We start from the raw sequence: 24,373 nt of genomic DNA on the forward strand, positions 1-24,373 counted from the left end.
ATCAACGTAACCACTGGGTTTGCGATTCTTAAATTCCTTGAATACGAGTTCTTGAAAGGATTTTTGGTCCAAGGGTGACAGCAGTCATTTTGAAAATTCTCCACCCCTCCAAATATCCTGGACTTGGAGTGATGTCTTTCGAATAAATAAAAATTTGATTCAGCTACTATCCGCCTTGTGTACTTGCCGAGATGGCAAAGGTGGCGAGCTTAGTAACCAGGCCTCAGAAATGTTATATTCACCGCCTGGTGCGGTGAATGTAGCGTCATATAAGGAATCCCTCGACCATTCTGCTGGAAACTCTATGTTCAGCTCTGAAGTTATACATAAAAAAGTTATAAGCAAAGGTTTTGTAATGCACAAGCAAATAAAACAAAACCATAAAAGCAAACGACGTTTCGACAACAACGTACAACGTAGAACCGAAAACACCTTAAACAAGCTCTAATTTTAGCAGAATATGAGAATGACTTTAGCGGTTTTACCAAATCTACTCACTGATTTGAATAACAAACAGAAAACGTGTGGTTTTGTTCGTGCAATGTAACCATTTCATTTAGATGGTAATTTTGACGCACTCAAGTATCGCAGTTCTATTATGATCGGGGTTTTGTAATATTTTTTTCTTTTGTTAAAATTAGAAAGAATCTTGGAAAGTGAAATCAACGCATCGATTTAAATAACTAAGTTCCATTTTTTGCTTAATATTTGTTGCTTAAAAATTGTTTGCCGTGGCGTTTGGCAAATGAACGTTAATGAGTTAATCACCGTAAAGGATTAAGAGTATAAAATATACAATTTTGATTTGTTCTGTGGTTTCTTTTTATACTTGCTGTTATTTGGCGTTAGATCGAGAGCTATTCACTGAGTTTCAAAGCATCTGTTTCGAAAAACGCGATTCATTTCCGCCCTGAAGTCTCTGTTTCGCAGTGAATATAACCAGGGATTGATTCCGGATGAAGAGAACGCTACCAGCTCGACCCAAAGCCAAACCACACGCATATTTTTGCATTGATCGCTCGTTGTCATATGGATAAACGATGTAGTCAGGGTAGGAAGCCAGGAGATAAAGAACAGTGCTACAACCAAACCCACCGTCTTAGTAGCTTTTCGGTTTCGTAGTCCTTCACTTACAAGCGTATTGCTACGCTGAACATCTTGCCTTGCAATTGTCTTGGATTGTCTTCTCACGATCACAGAGATACGAGAGTAGCAAAACATAATCAGGATCATCGGTAAAAGGATGGTTATTATCGTCACGCACATCCAGAGCTTTGGCAGGTTGGCGGGGTTTGTAACCAAGATCCGAGAGAATCCAAAGGAAAGAGACGCTATCCAAACAAATGCTATTGCGATGTAGCACCGTTTTTCGGTAACCATCTGATGGTACAACAGAGCAAACCGTATGGCGATGTACCTATCCAAGCTCACGACGCACAAGCTAAATGTCGTGGTTACACTCGTTTGAATCCAGAGTGCGTCGATGACAATCTTAAACGGGTGGTTGTACGGATGAGGTGTCAAGACACACCGTGCGATCCATACCGGATCTATTATCAAACCCACTAGAAGATCAGCCAGAGCTAACGAGCTCAACAGCAGGTTTGATAAAGTTCTGACGTTGCGGGCTTTGTAGATGACCCAAAGAAAAACTGCGTTTCCAAGGAGGGATGGTAGCGCGATAATACCGTACAGCAAGGCCAGAATAACTGATGCTGGGAAAGCCAACTCACCGCTGCAGTTATTCGCCATCGTTCAAGATTACTTTGAGTTTTGACTGTTAATTTATTATTTACTCAATGACGAGCGTTTCGATGATGTCTGTTGTCACCTGTCAGATGTCCCAAAGGATCGTGGGAGTTAGAGAGCTTTAGCATTTTGTATGTCATTACAGCTTGAAGTTTCCGTCGACTGACTCGCTGCGCAAAAAAAGTTCTTCAAACGACAGAAGTTTGGGGTAACTCCTTTTGCTACCTTGAGCTCTGAAATCCAAAACAACAGCAAAAAAGACACTCTATTTACCTTAATCAGTCATTGAAAAAGGAGAACCAACAAACAAATAGCATCACAAGGAAGAAGAGGAACTTTTAAACGTCAGTCAGTTGCGTCACGTCAGTTATCATGTTCTAGTCGATAATGTAAATGTATCTCTGTGTCACATTAACACAGCTGTCTTGTCAGATGTCTAAACGCAGGCTAGCAGCTGCTCTTAGACTACGTTTCCCAGTATAAATCCTCCAAGTTTCCAAGCAGGAAAAGTGCCGCACGTTCTCACATTTTAAGTTTCAAGTTAGAATCCTTACGGATGAACTTTTACCATGATTTTTGCATTTTTGGTGCTCCAGCTTGTTGTCTTGAGGATAAGAAGGTCACTAGATAGATCCATTAGATCCATTAGACTCTATTAGATTTTCAGGCATATCCATGGCAGTTACAAGGACGCTTGATCCTTGAATACAAAAGTAGAATTTGCATTTTACGCCCGAATCTGAAATGTAGGAGGCGTCGTCCATCTTATAGTGGAACGTTTTGTTTTAATTTTTGTAGGTTCCTATTCCAAAATTCTTATCAAAGTTAACGTGAAAAAACATTCTGCATCTAATATATTTTTAAAGAAAAACAGAAAGTAATACTCTCAACTAAAGATCAAAACACCAACAATGCAAGTTCACAGTGGTTTTTAATGCTTTGTTTTTTTGCATCTGTCGGTGGACAAGAAATATTGCCTTTGTTCACTATAAAGTCTTTGAAGAAACGTAGAAAAAAGTATTGTTTGATTCTTCTGATTGTCAAGTAAAAGTGTTCTGCAGTTCGCAATTATTTTCGTTACATTTAAACTCTGGAAGTAATATATCAAACATGAAAGACGTGTTTAACCATACTTCCAAACACCGAGAAGAGAGTTGACGACGTGTAGCAGAATATTTTTGGCTAATTTCGAGGTGTTTTGAGTGTCTTGAGTGCTTGATATATCTTCTCAATAGAAACTAAAACTAAGGAGTAAAGGGAGTAATAAAAACGTAAAAATCTAAGCCAATTAAGAGCAGCTATCATGATTATGGTCATGACTTCCTTCGTTTGAACTTGGTGAATCATTGGTGAGTTTGAGAAGTATAACTGATTTAACTCAGACTCACATGCACATAAATATATTCGTCATTTAAGTCAATCTAGATATCGATTAGTTCACATTGATTTTGGTTTTCCTTAAGTAAATGTAAATTGTTTTCCATTAAAGCATGACCAGTGATTAAGAGGCAAAGTTGAATCAGAGATCAATTCTTAATCCGATTCTTCTGGTGTGATGGTCTTGATGAACACGTGAAGGGAGTGTTGCGTCGGCACAATTATGTTTCTCTTTAAAGGTGCAATTGAAGGGACGTATACCTTACCAAATTTTTTGTTATTTTCAGAGCACACTTAAATTAAGCGTTAACGTCTGCAGAACCTTTTTTAAATGTCTGAATCTGAGGATAATTGTGTTGCTACAAGGTTTTCTCCCAGACGTAGATCACAGCTGTTTTACTTTTTGAATTACTAATAAAAAAAGAAGGTTCACTTTGAATTTCACAGGAGACTTTAATTTTAAACCGTGTACGTTTAATTAACTACGACGCTTTCTGCGTGTAAATGAATCTGAGTGACAGGAAGTGCATGTACTTCCGGAATTAGTTATGTCCTTAGGTTTAGAGTTTCGTTGACTGTTTGCCGTTGGTGTGCGATGATACCAACATCTTTTTTATCGTGGAAATTTGTCATATGATTTACTTAACAAATAAAGAAGCCTAAGCCGTGTATTACACTGTGGTAAAACACGACGGACGTTTGAGAACACGAGGGAAATGTAGAAAACACGAGCCGCAGGCAATGTCCGGAGTGTTTTATCCCAGTGTAATACACGGCTTAGGTTTCTTCATTTACTTTATGACAGATTTGTTTCGCGCAAAACAATAAAACACGCTTTTTCTATGTTTTATACTCTGTTAGAGAACAGTACTAAGAAAATACGCGCGCTGATTGGTTAAAAATCGTGTTCCTATAACTCGATGGAAACACAGAACTAGCACGAGCTGTCGCCGTAATGATGAAGCGGGCAAAGAGAATTTACATTTTGATAATCAAAGTTAACAAGTTGTTTTCCTTTTTTTCGCCGCGCTGTTTTCTAAAAGAAATAGAAAACATGTTCTCCGTGTTTCTATCGAGTTTTAATATAAATTTACCAGCGTTCTATCACGAATGCTGTCCTCTGATTGCCTACGCTACTCACGTCCTATTTAAACAATAGAGTGTTTCTGTGGAGGAACTATCGGCTGATAGTTGCCCCGCGGAAATTGGATGTTCTTAAAACAAATATTTGCCCGAGAAGCGAAGCTTCGAGGGCAAATATGCTAGTTTTAAGAACTTCAAATTTCCAAGGAGCAACTATCAGAGGGATAGTTCCGAGACAAAAACACTCTATTGTCTTTATTGTTCACCACTAAGTTTTCTTCCGCGCGCTAGTTCAAAAATCATATTGAATTATTTTCAACTTTTTTAGATGAAAGCCGTGAAAGCCAAATGTAAAATCTGAAAAAGAAAACAAGCAAAAACCCTCCTAATACAAATTTAATTGTTTATTTTCTATAAGCCCGCTTGTTTACAGAAATATTTTCACGGACGAGCACTATCCATCCGGGTATTTTCCTCTGAGGGGCACTATGGGACTGATAGTGTCTCTCCGCGGATGAACACTATCGCGCTACGTGATCAATTTAAACCAATAAGAATCGAAAAAAAATTGTGGTGAACTCGAGAAAGGTGTGGAAACACTCGCCTGCGGCTTGTGTTCCCACAGCATTTCTCGTTCTCCCAAACTTCCACTCGTGTTTCTATAACTCGATAGAAACACGGTACTTGTTTTCTATTTCTTAAATAAAGCATGGGTTTTTGAGCAAGCAGAGCGTGCGCAGTCCTTTCTATATGATTTAACATTTATTCGCCGAAGGCGAGGTGAACATGGATGAATATTCACCGAGACGAAGTCAAGGTGAATATTCAACGATGTTCACCGAGCCTGAGGCGAATAATTGTTTTAGTATAATTTTCAGAGGTAAAACACAGAATAACGACTAAAACAGACTGTTCGTTTGCATACACGCATGCAGCCGTAGTTTTAATAATAAGCTTACATCTTACATCGATTGTGAATCAAATTACACATCGAGTTTGGCAGTAAAACAAACAAGCGAAACGCTACGAAAAAAAAATTCATCCCGTACCTTTGTTTTATCGTTCACCTCATTCACAGCTGTCATCGTCAAAAAATAGTAGCTTTAGTTTGAAGAAAAAAAAATTTCGGTTAATCGATCTGACCTGCTGGCGATCAACGTAATCACCTTGAATACGAGTTCTTGAAAGGATTTTTGGTCCAACGGTGACAGCAGTCATTTTGAAAATTCTCCATCCCTCCAAATATCCTGGACTTGGAGTGATGTCTTTGGAATAAAAAAAATTTGATTCAGCAACTGTTAGCCATGTTTACTTGCCGAGATGGCAAAGGTGGCGAGCTTAGTAACCAGGCCTCAAAAGTGTTATATTCACCGCCTGGTGCGGTGAATGTAGCGTCATATAAGGAATCGCTCGACCAATCAGATTGCTGGACACTCTTTGTTCAGCTCTGAAATTATACTAAAAAAAGTTATAAGCAAAGGTTTTGTAATGCACAAGCAAGTAAAACATAACGATAAAAGCGAATGACGTTTCGACAACAACGTACAACGTAGAACCGAAAACACCTTAAACAACCCCTAATTTTAGCAGAATATGAGAATGACTTTAGCAGTTTTACCAAATCTACTCACTGATTTGAATAACAAACAGAAAACATATGGTTTTGTTCATGCAAGATAACCATTTAATTTAGATGGTAATTTTGACGCACGCAAGTATCTCAGTTCTATTATGATCGGGGTTTTGTATTTTTTTTTCTTTTGTTAAAATTAGAAAGAATCTTGGAAAGTGAAATCAACGCATCGATTTAAATAACTAAGTTCTACTTTTTGCTTAATATTTGTTGCTTAAAAATTATTTGCTGTGGCGTTTGGCAAATGAACGTTAGTGAGTTAATCAACATAAAGGATCAAGAGTATAAAATATACAGTTTTGATTTGTTCTGTGGTTTCTTTTTATACTTGCTGGTATTTGGCGTTAAATCGAGAGATATTTACTGAATTTTAAAGCATCTGTTTCGAAAAACGCGATTCATTTCCGCCCTGAAGTCTCTGTTTCGCAGTGAATATAACCAGGGATTGATTCCGGATGAAGAGAACGCTACCAGCTCGACCCAAAGCCAAACCACACGCATATTTTTGCATTGATCGCTCGTTGTCATATGGATAAACGATGTAGTCAGGGTAGGAAGCCAGGAGATAAAGAACAGTGCTACAACCAAACCCACCGTCTTAGTAGCTTTTCGGTTTCGTAGTCCTTCACTTACAAGCGTATCGCTACGCTGAACATCTTGCCTTGTAATTGCCTTGGATTGTCTTCTCGCGATCACAGAGATGTGGGAGTAGCAAAACATAATCAGGATCATCGGTAAAAGGATGGTTATTATCGTCACGCACATCCAGAGCTTTGGCAGGTTGGCGGGGTTTGTAACCAAGATCCGAGAGAATCCAAAGGAAAGAGACGCAATCCAAACAAATGCTATTGCGATGTAGCACCGTTTTTCGGTAACCATCTGATGGTACAAAAGACCAGACCCAACGGCGATGTACCTATCCAAGCTCACGACGCACAAGCTAAATGTCGTGGTTACACTCGTTTGAATCCAGAGCGCGTCGATGGCAATCTTAAACGGGTGGTTGTACGGGTGAGGCGTCAAGACACACCGTGCGATCCATACTGGAACGATTATCAAACCCACTAGAAGATCAGCCAGAGCTAACGAGCTCAACAGAAGGTTCGATAAAGTTCTGACGTTGCGGGCTTTGTAGATGACCCAAAGAAAAACTGCGTTTCCAAGGAGGGCTGGTAGCGTGATAATACCGTACAGCAAGGCCAGAATAACTGATGCTGGGAAAGCCAACTCGCCGCTGCAGTTATTCGCCATCGTTCAAGTTTGCTTTGAGTTTTGACTGTTACTTTATTATCTACTCATTGACGAGTGTTTCGATGTCTGTTGTCACCTGTCAAATGCTCCAAAGGATCGTGGGAGTTAGAGAGCTTTAGCATTTTGCATGTCAGTACCACCTGAGGTTTCCGTCGACTAACTCGCTGCGCAATAAAAGTTCTTCAAACGACATATGTGTTGGGTAACTTCTTTTGCTACCTTGAGCGCTAAAATCCAAAACAAAAAAAAGACAATCTCTATGTAACTGAATCAAACATCGGAAAAGGAGAACAAACAAAGAGCATCACAAGGAAGAAGAGGAACTTTTAAACGTCAGTCAGTTGCGTCACGTCAGCTATCATGCTCTACTCGATAAGGTAAATGTATCTCTGTGTCACGATAACAGAGCTGTCTTATCAGATGTCTAAAAGCAGGCTAGCAGCTGCTCTTAGACTACGTTTCCCAGTAGAAATCCTCTAAGTTTCCAAGCAGGAAAAGTGCCACACATTTTCACATTTTAAGTTTCAAGTGAGAATCCTCACGGATAGACTTTTATTATGATTTTGCATTTTTGGTACTCCAGCTTATTGTATTAAGGATAAAAAGTTCACTTGATAGTTCCATTAGACTCTTTCAACTAGACAAGGTTTTTCCGCGATAATGCCGAAGAGCCCAAAAAGGCGCAAAATACTGTTTGTTCACAAGCAGACCACTCTATGTGTTCGTGGTTAATAATTGCTTATATGAAACGAACAGAATCTATGAGGGTTATGAATAAGGCTCTGAAGATTGCATATCTAAATTACATCTCCGTCTGAATATCCCAATAAAGTTAAATGAAACGTTTATCGACTCTTGTGATGTTTTTTTCGCCTTCCCAGGCCGTCTGAAACGTCTTTTTACGAAGTTACGATGTCTCCCTCTCTTGTCTTACCGGTCAGCCAAAAATGATTTCGTAAAAAGACGCTTCAGACGGCCTGGGAAGGCGAAAAAACATCACACGAGTCGATAAACGTTTCATTTAACTTTATTGGGATATTCAGACCGAGATGTAATTTAGATATGCACTTTTCAGAGCCTTCTTAGATTCTGTTCGTTGCATATAAACAATTATTAACCACGAACACATCGAGTGGTCTGCCTGTGGTTTGTTCGGTAAAAACCGGAATTCGAAGTCAAGACTTTTCGGTAAATTTATGAACTGTAGACTTCAATATCAGTAAAAGATTCTGTTAGCTATGCTAAGAAGTTGTCCGTTGCGCTTTTAAGTTTCCTATACATTTCTCCGTGATAGTCTGTTTACAGCAGTTTCTTAGCTTTTTTCATACAGATTCGGTATTTTCCTTTTCAACACGCCATGTTTGCACCCCGACAATACAACAGAAAAACCTTAAAAAGATTTATTGATTTAAAAGACCTGATATTTATCGTGTCAAGTTTTTATAAGTTTCGCTGTAAAAGGAAAATTAAAGAACCGTCCTACATTTTACACCTTTCCGTTGGGTAATGGAAATATAAACGAAGCATACTTCAAGCCAGGTACGAAAAGTTCCATAAAATTATGACAAAAGCATTCATTTTTTCCCGCAACAGTTATTCTCGGTTGTTTGCGTTTTGACGATTGATCAACAACTTGGCGTGAGAATCGTCATCGCCGCCACAGCTTCTCCGTTCCTAATCACGTTTTATTATCAATATATTCGATTTACTGAGTGACAGACAGACAGGTATTTGCTTGATTAATTAATTGGTTCTGTCTTTTTTTCAGCGTGATTCGTCATAAGCCCAGAGTAATACTGAACGTGGCTCATTCTCTCATAAGCCATCTTTCTCCTTTCCTGAGACAAATCGACTATGCCCTAGATTGGATGCATGTGGAAGCCGGCAGAGCAGTTTACAGGTACAAGAAATAACAGACTTCCTTTAAAACTGCGGCTGAAACATTTGCACGTTCAAAGCACCGTATTTTAAGAACGTGATATGCAACCCACTCGACCACATCTCATAAGTAAAACCTAAAAACAGTTGCCAATAAATTTTGACTCATTGCAGACTCACTTTTGCTTCCCAAGAAAATGACTGCACCGTTTGAGTTAGAAAACAGGCGAAAACCCAGCTGTTCTGTTTCTTCTCCGTCTCTTGTTAAATTTCAGACAAGGCGAACAGTCCAATTGTATTTACATCGTGCTGAATGGCCGTCTTCGTTCAGTTGTTACACTCAGCGATGGCAAAAAGGAACTCGATCGCGAGGCTGGCCGTGGAGAACTGGTGGGAGTGGTGAGTGTTTGTATTCTCACGTCACGTGACTGATTTGTCCGCTTTGATGCTTTGATGCAGTCCGTGATAAATTATCGTTCCCAAAAGTAAGTTCCTGTTACCAGACACATGCAAACAGAAGCGAAGGCCTTAAGGGAGGAGTTTGATGTGTTGCCATCATGGCTGCCTCTTTAACATGGACGTATATCGACGTATATCTATATTGCACTGTTGGTGACAATTTTATTTCGGGCATTTGTCTGTTGTCAATTACCTTTTGGCTGTTTTTCAGTTGTCGGGTAATCCCAACTATCCCAATTAAAATGAAGACCAAAATAAGAGTATAAACCAAGCAGCTGTCAGTATCAAACCGTAGTTTCAAGGTCTCAAGGTTAATGTTCTTGCGAATCAGACAATGACCAATAGTTTAGACTCAAATTCAGACTTAGGACGTGTGGTTTTTCATGAAATCGTTTTCTGTATTGTCTGTGACTGAGATTTCGTTCTTCTAATCTTGTGCTTGTTTTCGTCTTTTCAGGTTGAAGTCCTTACACAAGCTCCAAGGGCGACGACTGTTCACGCCATTCGGTTTGTTTGAAATCTTGTTTTCTAATGACTACCTCGAAACTAAGTCCAACGTAGTCACAAAGCTAGTAACTAAGTCGAAGTCTAAAGTCGGTGGCAAAAAGGCAATGTTGCACCCAGTTTTAGAATTAGAAACTGAGTCGGGGAAGCAAGCTCGCGCGCGTTTGGTCGAAATATCACGATCTCTGCACTGGTTGGTAAGAGTACGTTGAAAGAGATTTTGATGCAAATACAGCGTATAAGTAACAACGCAATACTTCATTAAGGAAGCGCTGTACTGTTGATAGTTTTGTTTGACTCTGAGCGTGTTGAAAGCATAGCATTCTTTTCATACTTAGGGACACCGAACTTGCGGTTCTTCCGGATGGTCTGCTAAATACAATCAAGAGACATTTTCCTCAGGTAAATTTTCTGGTCCACGTCTTAATCGGTAAAGTGGTATAGAATTCTTTCACGGAGCAAGATGACGATTTCGTAAGTAATAGTTCTAGCTTCCAAATCAAGTTTTGTTATGATATTGGTCTCAAAGGTTTGTTTATTTTGATTTCAACAGGTTGTCACCCGTTTAATTCATCTGCTCGGTGAAAGGCTACTGGGACAGTACAGAAGAAGTTACGCAAGAAGCGAAACATTACTGGGTATTAAGATTAAGTGTTTTACCTTTCACTTGCGCATGTCACTCTTAAGGAGTGGGGTCCACGTTTCGTGTAACTCCATAAGAGAAGACAGACAGAGAGATTCGTCTCGACATCCATACTGCTATCCTTTCTTGTCTCGTTTCGTTCGCTGCCGTTGTGGTCGAAAGTAATTTTTTAAACGGTTCTTGCTCTTTCTTCTTCTAGTATCACGCTTTCAACTTACACGTCATTTTATTTTTAATATGTAGAAAATCACCTACCAGTTGATAATCAGATATTTGGGGGCTCAAATCTCGGGACAGTAGCTATTATTCCCGCCTCAGAGGATGTGCCTATCTCCAACTTCTCATTTGAACTCAGCTTAGCACTTCACACTATCGGTAAGTCGCATGTACTGTCTTACATGATACACACAACTGTTCACTGAGCCTGATTCAGTCCACGGATGAGACGAGCTGATTGTGTTTTTGTCCGAGCCTTGTCCTTGCTCATCCGTTGTTTTTGTATCGCGTCAAGTAAGATTTCCATGTTTTCTTGGCTGTTGAAACTAAGGCATTCTTGTTACAAAGGATGTGCAAATTGAACATAGTTTCACATTGAGTCTCGTCTCACTTAGCGAAGAAATGCATTGTAGAGAAACCATTAAAATCATTCATTGAAGCTATTCTCCTCTTTTAGTAAAACCTGGTAGTCTACAGGTTATTGTGTCTTATCAGTTATAGTTGTGCTTTGTCAGATATGTTGATTGTGCCTGTTCTTGGTTCCCAGGTCCCACCCTCTTGCTGACCAGCCAGTTAGTTCGAAGCAAGCTTGGTAGCTCCGCAATGGACAGGTGTCTAACTGCCGTTTTGTTTGTATTTCCGTATACCGCAAAACGAGTCAAAATAATTGTACAATGTTTTTTCCTTTGATTACAATTTATCCCAGTTGCTTGGTATTCAGCAATGTCTGTGAAGTTAATATCTTTAGCTTTTGATGACGTACTCACTTTTCCATAGCCACGATGGCGGCTTTCGCTGTGTTTAACGCTAATAATAAGTTTTTTTCTCGTGCCTATGTCATATTGCAACGTTCTCCCTTTACCGTTTACACACTTTGACTTGTGTTCTCCCTACGTTGTGCTCTACATCAGTGTCTGTTGAAGTTATTAATTTCAATATTTTTTTTCCAAGCATGAACGAATATCGCCTGTCGAGCTGGCTTGGACAACAAGAAGATCTTCACCGCATCGTGTTGTATCAGGCTGATGCTTTCATGTCTGCTTGGACGAAACGGTGTATTAGACAGGTGTGAATATTTTGATTTCTGCGGCGTGATTGGCAATGATTTGCTCAGGTTTATATATGTATTTGTTTTCGGAACGTTTCTGTTTGTTGTAGATAAAAGTTCAAGGTATTCATGCGCGGTCATTGGTTACTGTCTAAATGGCTTACTTCACCCTTGCCATGCTTGCCAGAGTAACTGTTTCTCCCTTTCGCGCTTCTTAACTACGTTTAACTTAACAAGTACGAGCGCAGCGTTCTTTATCTTTAGGTTAAAGATCAGCGTCGGGTATCCGGCAGATAACTAGTCGAAAGTGGAACATATTGTATTTCTTTGAGTTCGATTACCCAAATGGTTTGCGACTTACGTTACGTTCGGTTGAAACTGAGGCTCCCACCACTTGTCGTTGAATACACTAAGATTGTTACCCTCTCTCTCCCTTACAGGCGGACAGCATTGTCATTGTCGGTGTAGCAGATGGCAGTCCAGCAGTCGGTCAGGTATATTTGACGTATTCCTTTATTTTATTTATTTTTGGTTTTTGGTAGTTTGATGGTACTTTGATTGTACTTTGATTTTGATCGGAGCCTTGTCGAAATTATTATTCATACGACTATAACTGCAAACTTTACCCACATTTTTTCTCCGATCATCCATCACCCAGTTTAGCCAAATCCATATTGTAAACACATATCCATGTGTAAACACATCTTCATATTATTTGTATCCTGTACTCAGTAGTAACTTTTTCGTTATTTGTTACAGTTGGAAAAGCAGCTTGAAAACATTGGCGTTCGTTCCCAGAAGGAGCTCATTCTCCTACATCGCGAAGACGCCGCCAAGGGTTTCCGCATTACACACACTGTGGATTGGCTTAACGCGCGGGGCTGGATCTGCGCACATCATCATGTAAGATTACATTTTATACAGTCACTAAACGAGTGTGATTGATTCTTGCGAATGAACCCCTATAATTATTGCCAGGCACAAGTTCAATCGGTCTCGTATCTCCAAGGGCCCTGGGCGTTTATCGTATTACCTCGTTCATCAGCGAAATTATAAAATTTTTATGCTGTTGCTTTTCAAAACAGTTCTACATTTCGCGTAAATCTGTGGAATCATTGTAGAGCTTAAGCACAGACGTTTTTGAACCACGGACGTCAATCGGAAGTCGAAACTTCTCCTCTTCGACGCTTATTACTTTCTTTTCGTTGAAAATGTCAAGTTGTAAATGCTGAAATGAGAGCCTTGTAGTCTTGGTTGTAGCGAAATTCCAGATAAAATGTTAATCTTCTACGCAAATAAAATTATTTTGATTTCAAATCGAAATACAAAACAGTATTCGTATTGAACTGCATTTCCGTTTGGTTTTATTATCAAGTCGTATGGTAATAATTTTCTATCGCACAGACAGGGTATACGTAGTCAAACGCCTTCATGTATTTATGTCTGCAGTGTCTGCTATGGAGAGAATATTCCGCCATCAACTAGGACCGCGTTGTTCGAAAGCCGGCTAACGCTTACCCAGGATTAAAAGTAAACCAAAGTGTTAATTTTTCTTGTATGAAAATGTTTTTCACTGCGTATGTTTTGTGTAGATTGAGATTATTCAAACTCAGAACTGAAGGGCAAACAATGTAAACAGGAAACGTCACCAAAACGTTACAAAACTCAAATCAAAATTCTCGCTAATCTTGGGTTAGCTTAATCAGGCCGGCTTTGCACAACCCGGCCCAGGTTTCCAAGCACGACGAGAGAGAGATCACTTATCTTATATGTCTTTGTTTTTTGTACTTTATTTAAGGTTCGATGCTCTAAGAAAATTTTTGGAAGGCGTCCTCTGTCTGAAAAGGTGGGAAGTATGAAATGATGGTTTCGCAATTTCCTTTCTATAAAAGTTTGCCTGAACGTCGAAAGGATGGAGTTATAGTAAGTTGCTTTCGAGTTGTCTTGTATGTGTGAGTGTGATGGATGTCTTTTCGTTCAATTTTTTAGTACTCACAAGATCCTGCAGCCTATCCTTTACCAGACAAGTGAGTTAAGTCTCTGACACTATTTTCATGTTAAAGTTATAAACCTGTTCTTTTTTTGTATGGGGTGAACGTCTCTTTCCCGGGAGTTAATACATGTTCTACGGTGGTTTCTTTCAGAAAATCCGACTTTTTACGTCTTGCTCGAAGACTTACGGGCACGTCTATTGGATTGATTCTCGGAGGAGGCGGGGCCAGGTAAATATCTGATTTGCCTACTGCCTACTGTTTTTGGTGCTTTTTTTAACATCCCATATCTCACATTGTTGTTTTTCGATTAGACTGTCCGGCCGGTAGTGTTTATGGTATTTGTTACTTTTAGGGGATTATCTCATTGCGGAGTCATCAAAGCACTGGAAGAAGCAGGTCAGTCTTTCAGTCTTCGAACAAACAGACTACAGGTCTCAACGATGTTCATAAACACGGCGGGCCAAAGAAAATAAGCGTTCTAGAGAGCCCGAGTTCTGTCGCACTTTTTTCTCGCTATCCTCTTCTGTGCGTTGTATAGAGGTTTCGCACGGCAGCCATGTTACATGGCAGGAACAACAGAGTCTTTTTCCTATGGGAAAAAAAAAAAGTTTTTTCTAATGCAGAACATTTTCATTGTTCCTGCCATGCAACATGGCTGCCGTGCAAAACCTCTATTTCGGAAAAAAAAAAAGAAACACGAACTACTCTTGTAGTTACATGAAGAGCACTTGAGTTATCCTGCGTAGCAAACTTTCCCGCACTTAGAGCTTTTTCCGCATTTTGGCCGCACGGAACGAGCTTGCCCCTCACCCCCTACTTCGTCGATTTTTTCAGTGCTCTCACCTCAATTTTCGCGCGGTCAGAATACGGAGAAAGCTCTTTGTCCGGGGAGGCCCGCTATGCAGGCTACACTTGAGTCTCCACGGGCAAATTCTCAGGCAAACCATGAGAAACTTGTAAACTGATTTTCCATGACAGTGAACGCGTGGTAATCGTTTGGTTACAGGTATTCCTGTTGATATGGTCGGCGGTACAAGTATGGGGTCCTTTGTTGGTGCAGCGTACGCTGAGTCAGCTGACGTCAACAAAATGTGTCAGAAGGTCCGCGAGTGGTCACTGGTAAGAGCTAGTCGTACGAGTTAAGTTACGTTAAGTACTTTTGTGTAAGTTCTATTATCTGTCCGTAAGCGAAGTTCACTCTGTACTGGTGTTTTATTGCCTAAAGACCAAGGGGATTGTTATCTTACGTTTGGCGCAGCAAAGAGATTAAAAACTAGCCTGTGAACAGGCTCTCTAGTCGAGGATGGGGCGAAGAGAAAGCGGGGAGAGAAAGAGGAGGGGCGATTCTTCCCACGGCCACTTCACTCTCAGCCAGTTCCTTCTTGGCGCTTCCAGCCGTGGTCAGACCCTTTTAGCTGGAACCTGTTCACAGTCGAATTAATAACGAGATTTCTAAAAGCACTGAGGGTCGCTCGAATTCCTGTTCCCGAGAGTTGATGGATACCGCAGTGTTCACCAAGCATGTTGCTAAGTGACATGACGTGGCTGATGACGTCAACTGTCGCATCAACTTTCAGATTGCTAACGCTTGTTCCGATTGATTCTGAAATTTTTCTGATACTTCAACTATAATTTGTCGAAAATGGGCCTTATTTCAAACCGACTGAAGGTCTCTTTGTCGCTTGTAGGACATGACGTCACTCTTCAAGAAGATCCTGGATCTGACTTATCCATTCACCTCCATGTTTTCAGGTGAGATTGTTTTTGTAATTCATGAACTCAGTTTGTTATAATCAATACACTCTCTGACGTGAAATCTGTTGTCTTCTCCTTTTACCCAGGAAGTGGCTTTAACGCCAGCATAAGAAGCACATTTGGAGAGCGACAGATAGAGGTACATTATGCGTGCTCCAGTATTCCATTACTAATGAATTAACATTAGTGCTAATTGATGACAGACATACGAATGGACACGCGTTCGTTTTACCAAGAGTGCTTGTATCAAACGTGAAACTAGAATACTGTTTGTGAATCACGATATACGAAATTGTTTTCAAATCGAAGGAAATTTGAACGGTAGAAAAACACCAAAGAAAAGAACAGAAGTCGTACAGGATCACAGAGATTGGCGGTTGGTGCAGTGTTATTACCAGTGTTATTAACCCTGCGATGGACTAGCATCCCATCCAGGGGGGAGTAGAAATACTCCTAGTCGCTTCATGCTACAGAAACCGGGATAAGCTCCGGCCTGGTGGGCCACTTGGCTCGTATGCAGACTTTACCTTACTTTCTTTACCTGCAGTGTTATTACCAGGTCCTGCAGTTGATTGAAGTGTTTTTTTTTTCCTCGTCCAGGATCTCTTGTTGCCTTACTTTTGCATCACGACAGACATTACGTCATCAAGAATGAGAGTACATACAGACGGTATGTAGTGTTTTCACTCGTTTAACTCAAACCACGTAGGCAGATTTCATCACTTTCTATGTCACAAGATTACTTGAAAAGCATTTAACACTATACGAAGCTGGGTAGGCTCTTTGAAAATCGAGCGATTCTACCATAGTTTGACGTTTGCCAATTGGGATGACACCTATTATTTGTCCGGGCTCTATTTGAGGTACGTTTACTCCCGCCTTAGTTGAAATGGTCAGTGGCTGTTAATAGTGTAAACTTCAGAAGTGGCCCTTTAATGCAAAGAGAAAAGGAAACAAACAATGCGGCATTTTAATGTTTTGCCCTATGCTTAATAGTTCTAGCGTCTCTTGTTTCCTTTTGAAATTGCTGCTCTTGAAGTACTTGTCACATTTGAAAGATCGTGCACCATGTCATAAGAAAAATTTGTGCCAGACACAAGTAGCACCAGCGGGACTAACACGTGATCTCCCTTACAGGCTGCTTATGGCGGTATGTCCGTGCTAGTATGTCTCTGTCGGGATATCTACCTCCACTGTGTGACCCCAAGGACGGACATCTGTTATTGGACGGTGGATACGTCAATAATTTACCTGGTGAGTAAAGGTTATCATCTATAGTTACCTTCTGTGTATACACTGGGGTTAATTGTTAGTCTAAGCTATACTTCTCAGCGTGAGAGATCAGTCGTTATAGCTCAAATGGAATACTTTTCCTATTAAATTAGTTGGTAATATTGGAAGCGTCAATATGTGAATTCTTCGTTCGTGTTCCTATACATTTCATAAAGGACTTTTTTTAGGAAGGTTTTGCTACATTGTAGAATGAGAAAAAGCGAAGTCTTGAAAGTTTATCAACAATTTTCCTTGTATTCTGCTCTTCATAAAGTATTTTAATCACTATATTCGTCTTTTTTAACATTCTGTGGTTTATTTTTCAGCGGATGTGATGAAGACCATGGGCGCTCAGACAATCATAGCAATCGATGTAGGATCGGAAGATCCCGCCGACCTCACGAACTATGGCGACCAGTTGTCGGGCTGGTGGCTACTGTGGAACAAATGGAATCCTTTTGCCGAAACCGTCAAGGTACGAAGCAGTTTTATAAAGCGCATTGCACAGTAGCTATCCATACCATAAACCCTTCAGTCTTTTCCGTAGAGAGTGCGTGAAGACTAGTAGATGTCGGTGTTAACCTCCTCAAAAGTCCCATCAACATATCCCGAGCAAACTTCAGATATAAGCTTGCTTCTGCTATAAATTTCCCGTTCATGAACCCCTCAAAGCCCCCATTGATCAATGATGTTTTAGCTTAGAGTTTAAATGTCAAACAGGAGTTCACGATATGTGATTCAGGTTGAACTCGTTGAAACGTTCTCTATGTTTGTTTTTCAGGTAAGTGGTAGTCAGACATAAGAATAAATGAGTTGAAAATTGTGTCTCTGTACCATGGCATTAATTGAAGAACAAGACAACACAAACATTCTTTTCTAATTTTAAGATTCCTGACATGGCAGAAATCCAGTCTCGTCTGGCCTATGTGTCGTGTGTGAGGCAACTGGCTGAAGTAAAAGAGAGCAGTTACTGTGAATACATTAGACCGCCAATCGACAGGTTTGTTATCACAAGTTTATGTATAGGTTCATTCTGCGATCTGCGCGTCAGTGTCGCTTGCATTTTCATAATAAACAGTCGCAGCTAAGATATAGAGCATTCCTAAGACTGATCAGAATTGTGCGGATGACATGCACTGCAAAAGATTTCTTGTTCTTCACTTGCGCTGTCACGACCTCGGGCGTTTGGGAGGGACATGATATTTAAAGTTGGTAAAATAGAACCATGCTATTTCAGTATTTTAAGCAACTGTTTACATCATAGATTAGTATCGAACAATGAAATGGCTTCTTTATCGACAGGTTCAAGACATTAGAGTTTGGTCGCTTTGATGAGATAGTGGTAAGTCAAGGGTATTCCGGCATGTATTTTCATATTATATCGTGTAAGCGTAGTACTATTTGTACTATTTGTTGTTTACAGACAGTGCTGTATGACAAGAACGTGTTTATTATGACTATTGTTTTAAAAACCATAAGATTTCCTGTTGTTTTCCTTGAAATCTCTTTGTAACCTATCAAAACGGTCTAACACCAGTCGTAAAAATGGAGAGGTTTACAATGACTTTTATGACAAACGAAAGCAATTAAAATTTTGCCGTTTACAGCTATTTGTAAACTAAAGAGAGAATATTTTTTATTTGCTGCGAATTCAATAGGATTTTATTTTTTCTATTTTTGTGTTGGATTGATTTAAGGCCGGAAAACAAGACAAAATCTGTGGCAATTTTTGCAGCTTGCGGTGAACGTCTTTCTTAATTACCGTAAATCCTCGAATTAGCCCCCCCCCCCCCCCCTCGAATAAGCGTCCCTCCTATCGGCCGAAATTTAAAGTAAACGCCCCCCTCGAATAAGCGCCCCCACCCCTCTCCCCCCTCCATTTTGTGGACGAGTAATGAGACAACAGAGGATGTATAGTTTTCGTCGTGTAGTATTAGATTTGTAGATTGTTTCAGTTTGTGAACACGTTAAGTGAACACGTTGAACACGTTAAGTACTAACGGTGCCGCGATTTAAACTTTAGGATCAGCTTTTTATGTCAATAAACAGCTTATGTTGTTGTTTAGGCGCAGATGATGTATTAAAAAGTTATCATGTCAGGTCACGATTTGGGAAAAATTAGATAAGCCCCCCCCCCCCCCCCCCCTCGAATAAGCGCTCCCCGTCTTCTCCTAAATTTGAAAAAAGCGCCCCGGGTGCTAATTCGAGGATTTGCGGTAAACTATCTAATAACATGTAATTTCTCTGTAAAAATCATCATAACGTTAGTTAAAAGGTCTTACACCAAGACCAATCATTTTGATATCCGTGTCGTATTCTGCTTGACTACGTATTGAACTGTGGGGAGTAAGTTTGTTGCAGTCTCTATAGCGGCTTAATTTTTCTGTCCATTTCACTGATGTTTTCCTCCAGGACGTGGGTTATCATCACGGCAAGACTGTTTTCAAGGGCTGGGTCAGAGGAAACAAGTTACCCGACATCTTCAGGGAACACCCGTCTAGGGGTCACATGACGCACGTGTACGCCTCAGGACAAGCTCCTGGGAAGGTAATGAACACGAAAAGAGGAACGTATTAAAAACCTGCTCGACATGGCTTGAAATCGCTAATTTGTGTTCGTTTTTAGAGCGGTTTTCAATTAAGTGTCGAAAGTAATCAAACAATTACGTTGGTTTTGGTTTTGGTTTAACTACAGTTTGAGATTGACCAGTGAGAAGTCCTCTTGTTAAGTAACTGGTTTGGTTTTGGTTTTACGACACTCTGTTGAAAACCGCTCTAGTTATCGACCAAACTGATGTAATTATGCAACAAAGTAGCCTACGTGTAGCGAAACCCACTACCCCCGCTTTGTTTTTCCTCGGAGGAGGTTGGTACGGCTATACGTAGGCTAGAAACAGCACTCTGTACAGTTATCATCCTGTAAAGATCCCTAGAGGTGTGTGACTCGTACCTGCTTCATGTGCTTTCTTACGTACTTTTGTTACTTCACAATACAGTGCTTTTCGTTAGGCTTTGTACCTTCTTTTCCTCGAAACATCCATTCGGTATCTATGTTTATTGTCTTTGATGAGCGCGCATGCAGCGTCTCACTTAATTTCGAGTGCTTAATTCCTTTATCAGATAGCATGGTTGATGGTTGCATGCATTCTTTTAACCCTTTTCTCTTTTCTTTTTTTTCAAAGTTGACGAATAATACTACCTTCACTAATCTGGCGGAGCAGATATCTCGGATTGAACCTCCATACCCTCACGACTGGTTACCATACACCTCCTCGGATGAACTGCTAGGTTCCAGTGCCCCAGATGGTCGGCACAGGTACTCGGCCTCCGAGGAAGATGACGAAGACGAAGAAGACGTGAGCCTTGTTCGAGTAAGACCAAGAACAGGCTCTCTCTCAGAACACGAAGATTTACTGGCTCTCAAGGCGCAAGCGCAAGCGGTAATTCGACGCGAAGAAGCCGGATATGACGTAAGCTTCCTTGTTGTGCCTAAACCTTCAGTTACAAATTTTGATGGTGCCGTAGACCCTTTTTATAAATGGCTGCAAATTTAACATTGTTTTGTATACATTTAAAACTCGTTTGAGAGTAAAAATGCTTTTGAATTATCAACTCAAAAACGGGCTTAGTCAGTCTAATTTTAATACTTACAAAATAATTTAAAATTGACAGCCATTTATGAAAAGGATCTCAATTATTCTTATACAATGACACAGGAAATTCCCGCCCCTCCCAATTTCTAAGGGGAAGCCCGTAGGAATAAGCTTGAGGGGAAGGTGGGAATCCGTTGTAGAGTTTTATCTCTTTCCTTGGAGGTTCAACCCCTGGGGGAATATACCATACACCATTACGGTCACGTAATTGATCGATCTAATGGTTGTTTTGCTTAACCAAGAAGTTATGAACATGTAGCGAAACATTTAAGCCATTTTTGTCAAAATTGCATTTTTTTGTTAGTGCCATCAGAGAATTTCAGTTTAACAATCCTTTAATGTGCAGCAGGACTGAAACGGATCCCAAAATTCTAATTGAGTTAAGCCATCTAGGGAGAGCGTACAGCAAAACCCTCGGTTGATGTTTGTAAAGAAAACAGGAGATTGTGGGGCCCTTGGCCCTTTTTTGTTGTTTTACTTCTGATTTGATCGTTTTGTCTGATCACGCTACATCACAAACTTACTTTCCGTGTTCTGTTTTCTTTTTTTTATTATTTTTTAATACGCACTCCTTTGTAGTGCTACTAGTTTATCTCGGCTTTTATATATTAAGCTACGCAAGGTATTGTGTGGATAGCAAGAGCGCTTGGTACTTACATCATGATTGTTTTTCTTTGCAGTCGGATGACACCCATCTTCGAAGACGCATGCGCCTTATTAGACCCAATAGTGAACCATAACGCACTCGGCGCCTCTACAATGGTCCTGGTAAAGATCAATGAGAGCCTGTGTGACGCTCAGTCTGTCCACTTTTAAAACGCTGAAGGACTGCAAAACAAATTAAGAAACCGTAATCTTGACCTTAACCGAAAAGGGATCACCTGCTCTCCGGAAAGGTCGTCCTACCAGCCTGACTGATCTCTCCATATTTTGAGATGCCCTCCCTCGTGTTGAGCTTGGTGTTTCGATCGGTCCAACCCAATCTTCTGATCTTTAAAGTGGGCTTCTAAAATCTTGACACTGTTTTCGACTACCGTGATGCGTGTGGTGTAGCGTGGTGTTTAGTGTGTTGTGAAAAGCGCGGTGTTAGATTTAGTGTACCTAGGCCTTATGTGGTTATTTTGTGTTGTGAGTGATATGATTGATTACAGGAAACTAAAGCGAGCAGTTAACCTTGAGTTAACACTAGTTTCGAACGTTTGCGCTGTTGATAGGGCGTTGTCGCATAAGGTCAGGGCGACCATATCGATATTCTCCTTTCGAATATAGGTCCTTTCTAATACAAAAATGTCCTTTTGATTGGGAACAACGCCAGGGACAAAAGCGCTCTATATAGAGGCAAAGCATTGTAGCTCCATCCTCTTACAAAGTAAAGGAATGAATAATTTCCAATTTTAAATTTTGGTAGCAGATGGAAAAGTGTATTGTGGCGAAGAGGTTATAAAGAAATGCCATGAAAGTAAAAGTATTTTTGCAGAACTCATAACTCGTAAAAGGAAATTTTTTCATAAATAGAAGTTAAATTCTACACCGAAGTTAGCGCGTCAGTGACATGTATGTTTTTGGCGTCTTCTAAACTTCGTCATCATGTCAGTTTGAATTTTAGCAATTGGGAGGGAAGGAAAAGGGGTTGCTTTACACCGCCCTGACTTGATTGGTGGATTCAGTGAAGGGCCACAAATCATGTCTATTCCTTTTCCTATAAGAAATAGAATTACAGGAAGCAAATAATCACTGACCAGCTCTTAAGCTTAATTTGTGTTGATGTCTAGGAATACCCTTGGATGGGGTTTGATGGACGTTTTTCCTGAATATCTTTCACATAGAAACATTGAATTATTTGCAATATTTGTATATCAGTTATTTAAAGATTTCACATTCGTTCTTCCAAGCACAATGCAAACACCGCTTGTATACAAGTCTTTGTCGCAGTAGTTATACTTAGAATGTCTGAAAGCGCAGTGTTACCTCTTTCAAAGACTGTCGATGCCTTTCTTCACGAACAAGCCGTCAGATTTATACTAGGTAAACCTCCAGTAAGTTAGACACATTTACCGGATTCGCTATTAAAATGTGCTGGGCTATAGGTTCTGCATCGTAAGCAGGAGTTATCCTTTGTAAGTCATGTAAGTGAGCTGAACGTGTTCTTCAGTTAAGGAAGTTTGTCCATATTTAACCTGTAACTATTTGTCAGTACTTTCTGGCAAAGTGAGCTATTTGACCAGTAATTCTTGATGGCTCAGTGCATTTTGTTTTCTCCGTGGTTGACAGATATATAGGTTTTCTTATAGTTATGACTGCTGCGCTAAAGACTTGTGAGAAAGCTAGGTACTAGAATTTGAATACTGTTTCGAATCCGCATTATTGGATCTTTCCTCTACCTGGGGGGTATTGACTATTTTCAAATCCGTTAATGATGACAACATGCAAATTCTCTTTACTTGTGTCCATACGTTTCTTATACATGTAGTAGGAGAATTTGTAAATTCATCATGAGAGCTTTATGCTCATGACCAGCATGTGTGTAACTTTCTTTTGAAATGCTAAGTTAAATTAGATGCTGGTCACTAAGGGTTTGACGTAATGTGTGGGATGAAGGGAGCTATGAACGTGCTTATTGTTTAAAACATACACTTAACCAAGCAGATGGGAAACTACTTTGGACATCACTTGAACTGTAAATGATAACAACTTTTGTAATAAATGATTTGTTTGGTAATTCTGTTTATGTAACTTTCAACCACAATGTCTACAGTATACATGTCGAAACAAATTAGCCACTCGTGAATTTTTGCATTTTACTGTGGCAAACCTTCTACCAGACGCATACTTTGGAAGGCAAAGTGCACATGTTGAATACATAAAGTATTACTGTATGTACGAAAAATTCTTATCTGACCTGCTCAGTTTCAGTATCATCCTTTATATTTGATCGTCTACAGACCGACGAAATCAAATTTTGCAGAAATTATGCGGTGTTGGTGTTTCGCGTTTTCGTCATAAGAGTACGTATTCGCGCCACGTTTATCACTCTGAAAATGACTGATTTTACAGCTAAAATGCAGAAAATTCCTATTGTAGCACAGCTTCTGTATTACCTCTCTCGTATAGAGGACAGCTGCTGGATCACGGAACTTTTCGTGGAGGGCACATAAAGGGGGTAAATTAATTTTTTCAGATGAATTAGTCTCTGCAGGGTCCTTGACCTTCTCTTTGACTGTGATAAACATGGTGGACAAAATTCTTTGCCTGTGACGATTCACGTGTGAATAGGTTGACCAACAGGTGTGGCTAGCTGACCCCGTGAGTGAAAACTGAACTTGAAGTTATCCATAGTTCGATTAAAACAGACGTTTCCCGTTAGTTAAAAACACAGTAACACACCCTTTAATCATTCTTACGGGGTTTGATGTTAACTTTCTCGAGAATGTTTGAGAATTTCATTGCGGGATCACTTAGAGAAATGAACTAAAGCGAGTTGTTTTAAATAGTATTCCAAAAGCTACCGTGCTACGAGTAGATTTTTAGTATATAATTTTTGCACTCATTGCTCGAACTTGGAGCGGAATCCGTCTTAATTTTCTCATATGAAATTTTATTTGTAAAGTGTGTCAGGCTCGCAAGCCTTTATCACCCTGTAAGGAGGTGCGAGTTCAAGCTAAGTGGGCTGATGGGACACGTTTTTTGCCGAGTGGCCTGGGTAGTGTTTGCTTAACAAATTGACGTCAGTTTTTCATGCGTCTGTCCTGTTATTGATTATGAATTTCGTCATAACATTGTTAAAGTAGCTGTGGATCCACGAGGCGATACCCGAATGGATCTGCAGACTACTTTGACGATGTTATGACGAAATTCATTT

General features: G+C 40.1%; 4 protein-coding genes across 4 annotated transcripts in view; 1 reads left to right on the plus strand and 3 right to left on the minus strand.

Moving 5' to 3' along the window:
- LOC110059438 (patatin-like phospholipase domain-containing protein 7) overlaps positions 1-23,233 on the plus strand; it is a 46,934-nt gene extending 23,701 nt beyond the window's left edge. Inside the window, exons 19-43 of the mRNA XM_089275503.1 lie at positions 8,862-8,993; positions 9,247-9,370; positions 9,888-9,937; positions 10,273-10,336; positions 10,488-10,572; positions 10,821-10,952; positions 11,341-11,404; positions 11,745-11,859; positions 12,282-12,335; positions 12,601-12,744; positions 13,640-13,687; positions 13,831-13,868; positions 13,986-14,063; positions 14,188-14,231; positions 14,842-14,954; positions 15,524-15,587; positions 15,677-15,729; positions 16,191-16,260; positions 16,728-16,844; positions 17,189-17,337; positions 17,750-17,862; positions 18,165-18,204; positions 19,275-19,409; positions 20,044-20,331; positions 21,195-23,233. Coding sequence (XP_089131629.1) covers positions 8,862-8,993; positions 9,247-9,370; positions 9,888-9,937; positions 10,273-10,336; positions 10,488-10,572; positions 10,821-10,952; positions 11,341-11,404; positions 11,745-11,859; positions 12,282-12,335; positions 12,601-12,744; positions 13,640-13,687; positions 13,831-13,868; positions 13,986-14,063; positions 14,188-14,231; positions 14,842-14,954; positions 15,524-15,587; positions 15,677-15,729; positions 16,191-16,260; positions 16,728-16,844; positions 17,189-17,337; positions 17,750-17,862; positions 18,165-18,204; positions 19,275-19,409; positions 20,044-20,331; positions 21,195-21,254 — 2,374 coding nt within the window. The 3' untranslated portion in view covers positions 21,255-23,233. The remainder of the gene's footprint in view (positions 1-8,861; positions 8,994-9,246; positions 9,371-9,887; positions 9,938-10,272; positions 10,337-10,487; positions 10,573-10,820; positions 10,953-11,340; positions 11,405-11,744; positions 11,860-12,281; positions 12,336-12,600; positions 12,745-13,639; positions 13,688-13,830; positions 13,869-13,985; positions 14,064-14,187; positions 14,232-14,841; positions 14,955-15,523; positions 15,588-15,676; positions 15,730-16,190; positions 16,261-16,727; positions 16,845-17,188; positions 17,338-17,749; positions 17,863-18,164; positions 18,205-19,274; positions 19,410-20,043; positions 20,332-21,194) is intronic.
- The window catches only part of LOC110059432 (uncharacterized), a 439,844-nt gene that overhangs the window by 233,479 nt on the left and 181,992 nt on the right, over positions 1-24,373 (minus strand). The window lies entirely within an intron of this gene.
- Positions 402-1,903, minus strand: LOC149102470 (5-hydroxytryptamine receptor 1B-like). The gene has a single exon (XM_089275517.1). The coding sequence runs from the start codon at positions 1,750-1,752 to the stop codon at positions 862-864; it is 891 nt and encodes a 296-aa protein (XP_089131643.1). The 5' UTR covers positions 1,753-1,903; the 3' UTR covers positions 402-861.
- LOC149102471 (5-hydroxytryptamine receptor 1B-like) lies at positions 5,120-7,382 on the minus strand. The gene has a single exon (XM_089275514.1). It carries the CDS (start codon positions 7,091-7,093, stop codon positions 6,203-6,205), a length of 891 nt encoding a protein of 296 aa, XP_089131640.1. The 5' UTR covers positions 7,094-7,382; the 3' UTR covers positions 5,120-6,202.

Source organism: Orbicella faveolata, unplaced genomic scaffold, assembly GCF_042242905.1.
Source record: "Orbicella faveolata isolate gen_17 unplaced genomic scaffold, um_ofav_v1 contig_36, whole genome shotgun sequence".
In the NCBI taxonomy this organism is placed as follows: domain Eukaryota; kingdom Metazoa; phylum Cnidaria; class Anthozoa; order Scleractinia; family Merulinidae; genus Orbicella; species Orbicella faveolata.

Excerpts from the sequence above, each read along its gene's own strand:
- LOC149102470 (XM_089275517.1), bottom strand. The coding sequence starts at position 1,752 with ATGGCGAATAACTGCAGCGGTGAGTTGGCTTTCCCAGCATCAGTTATT.
- LOC149102471 (XM_089275514.1), bottom strand. The coding sequence starts at position 7,093 with ATGGCGAATAACTGCAGCGGCGAGTTGGCTTTCCCAGCATCAGTTATT.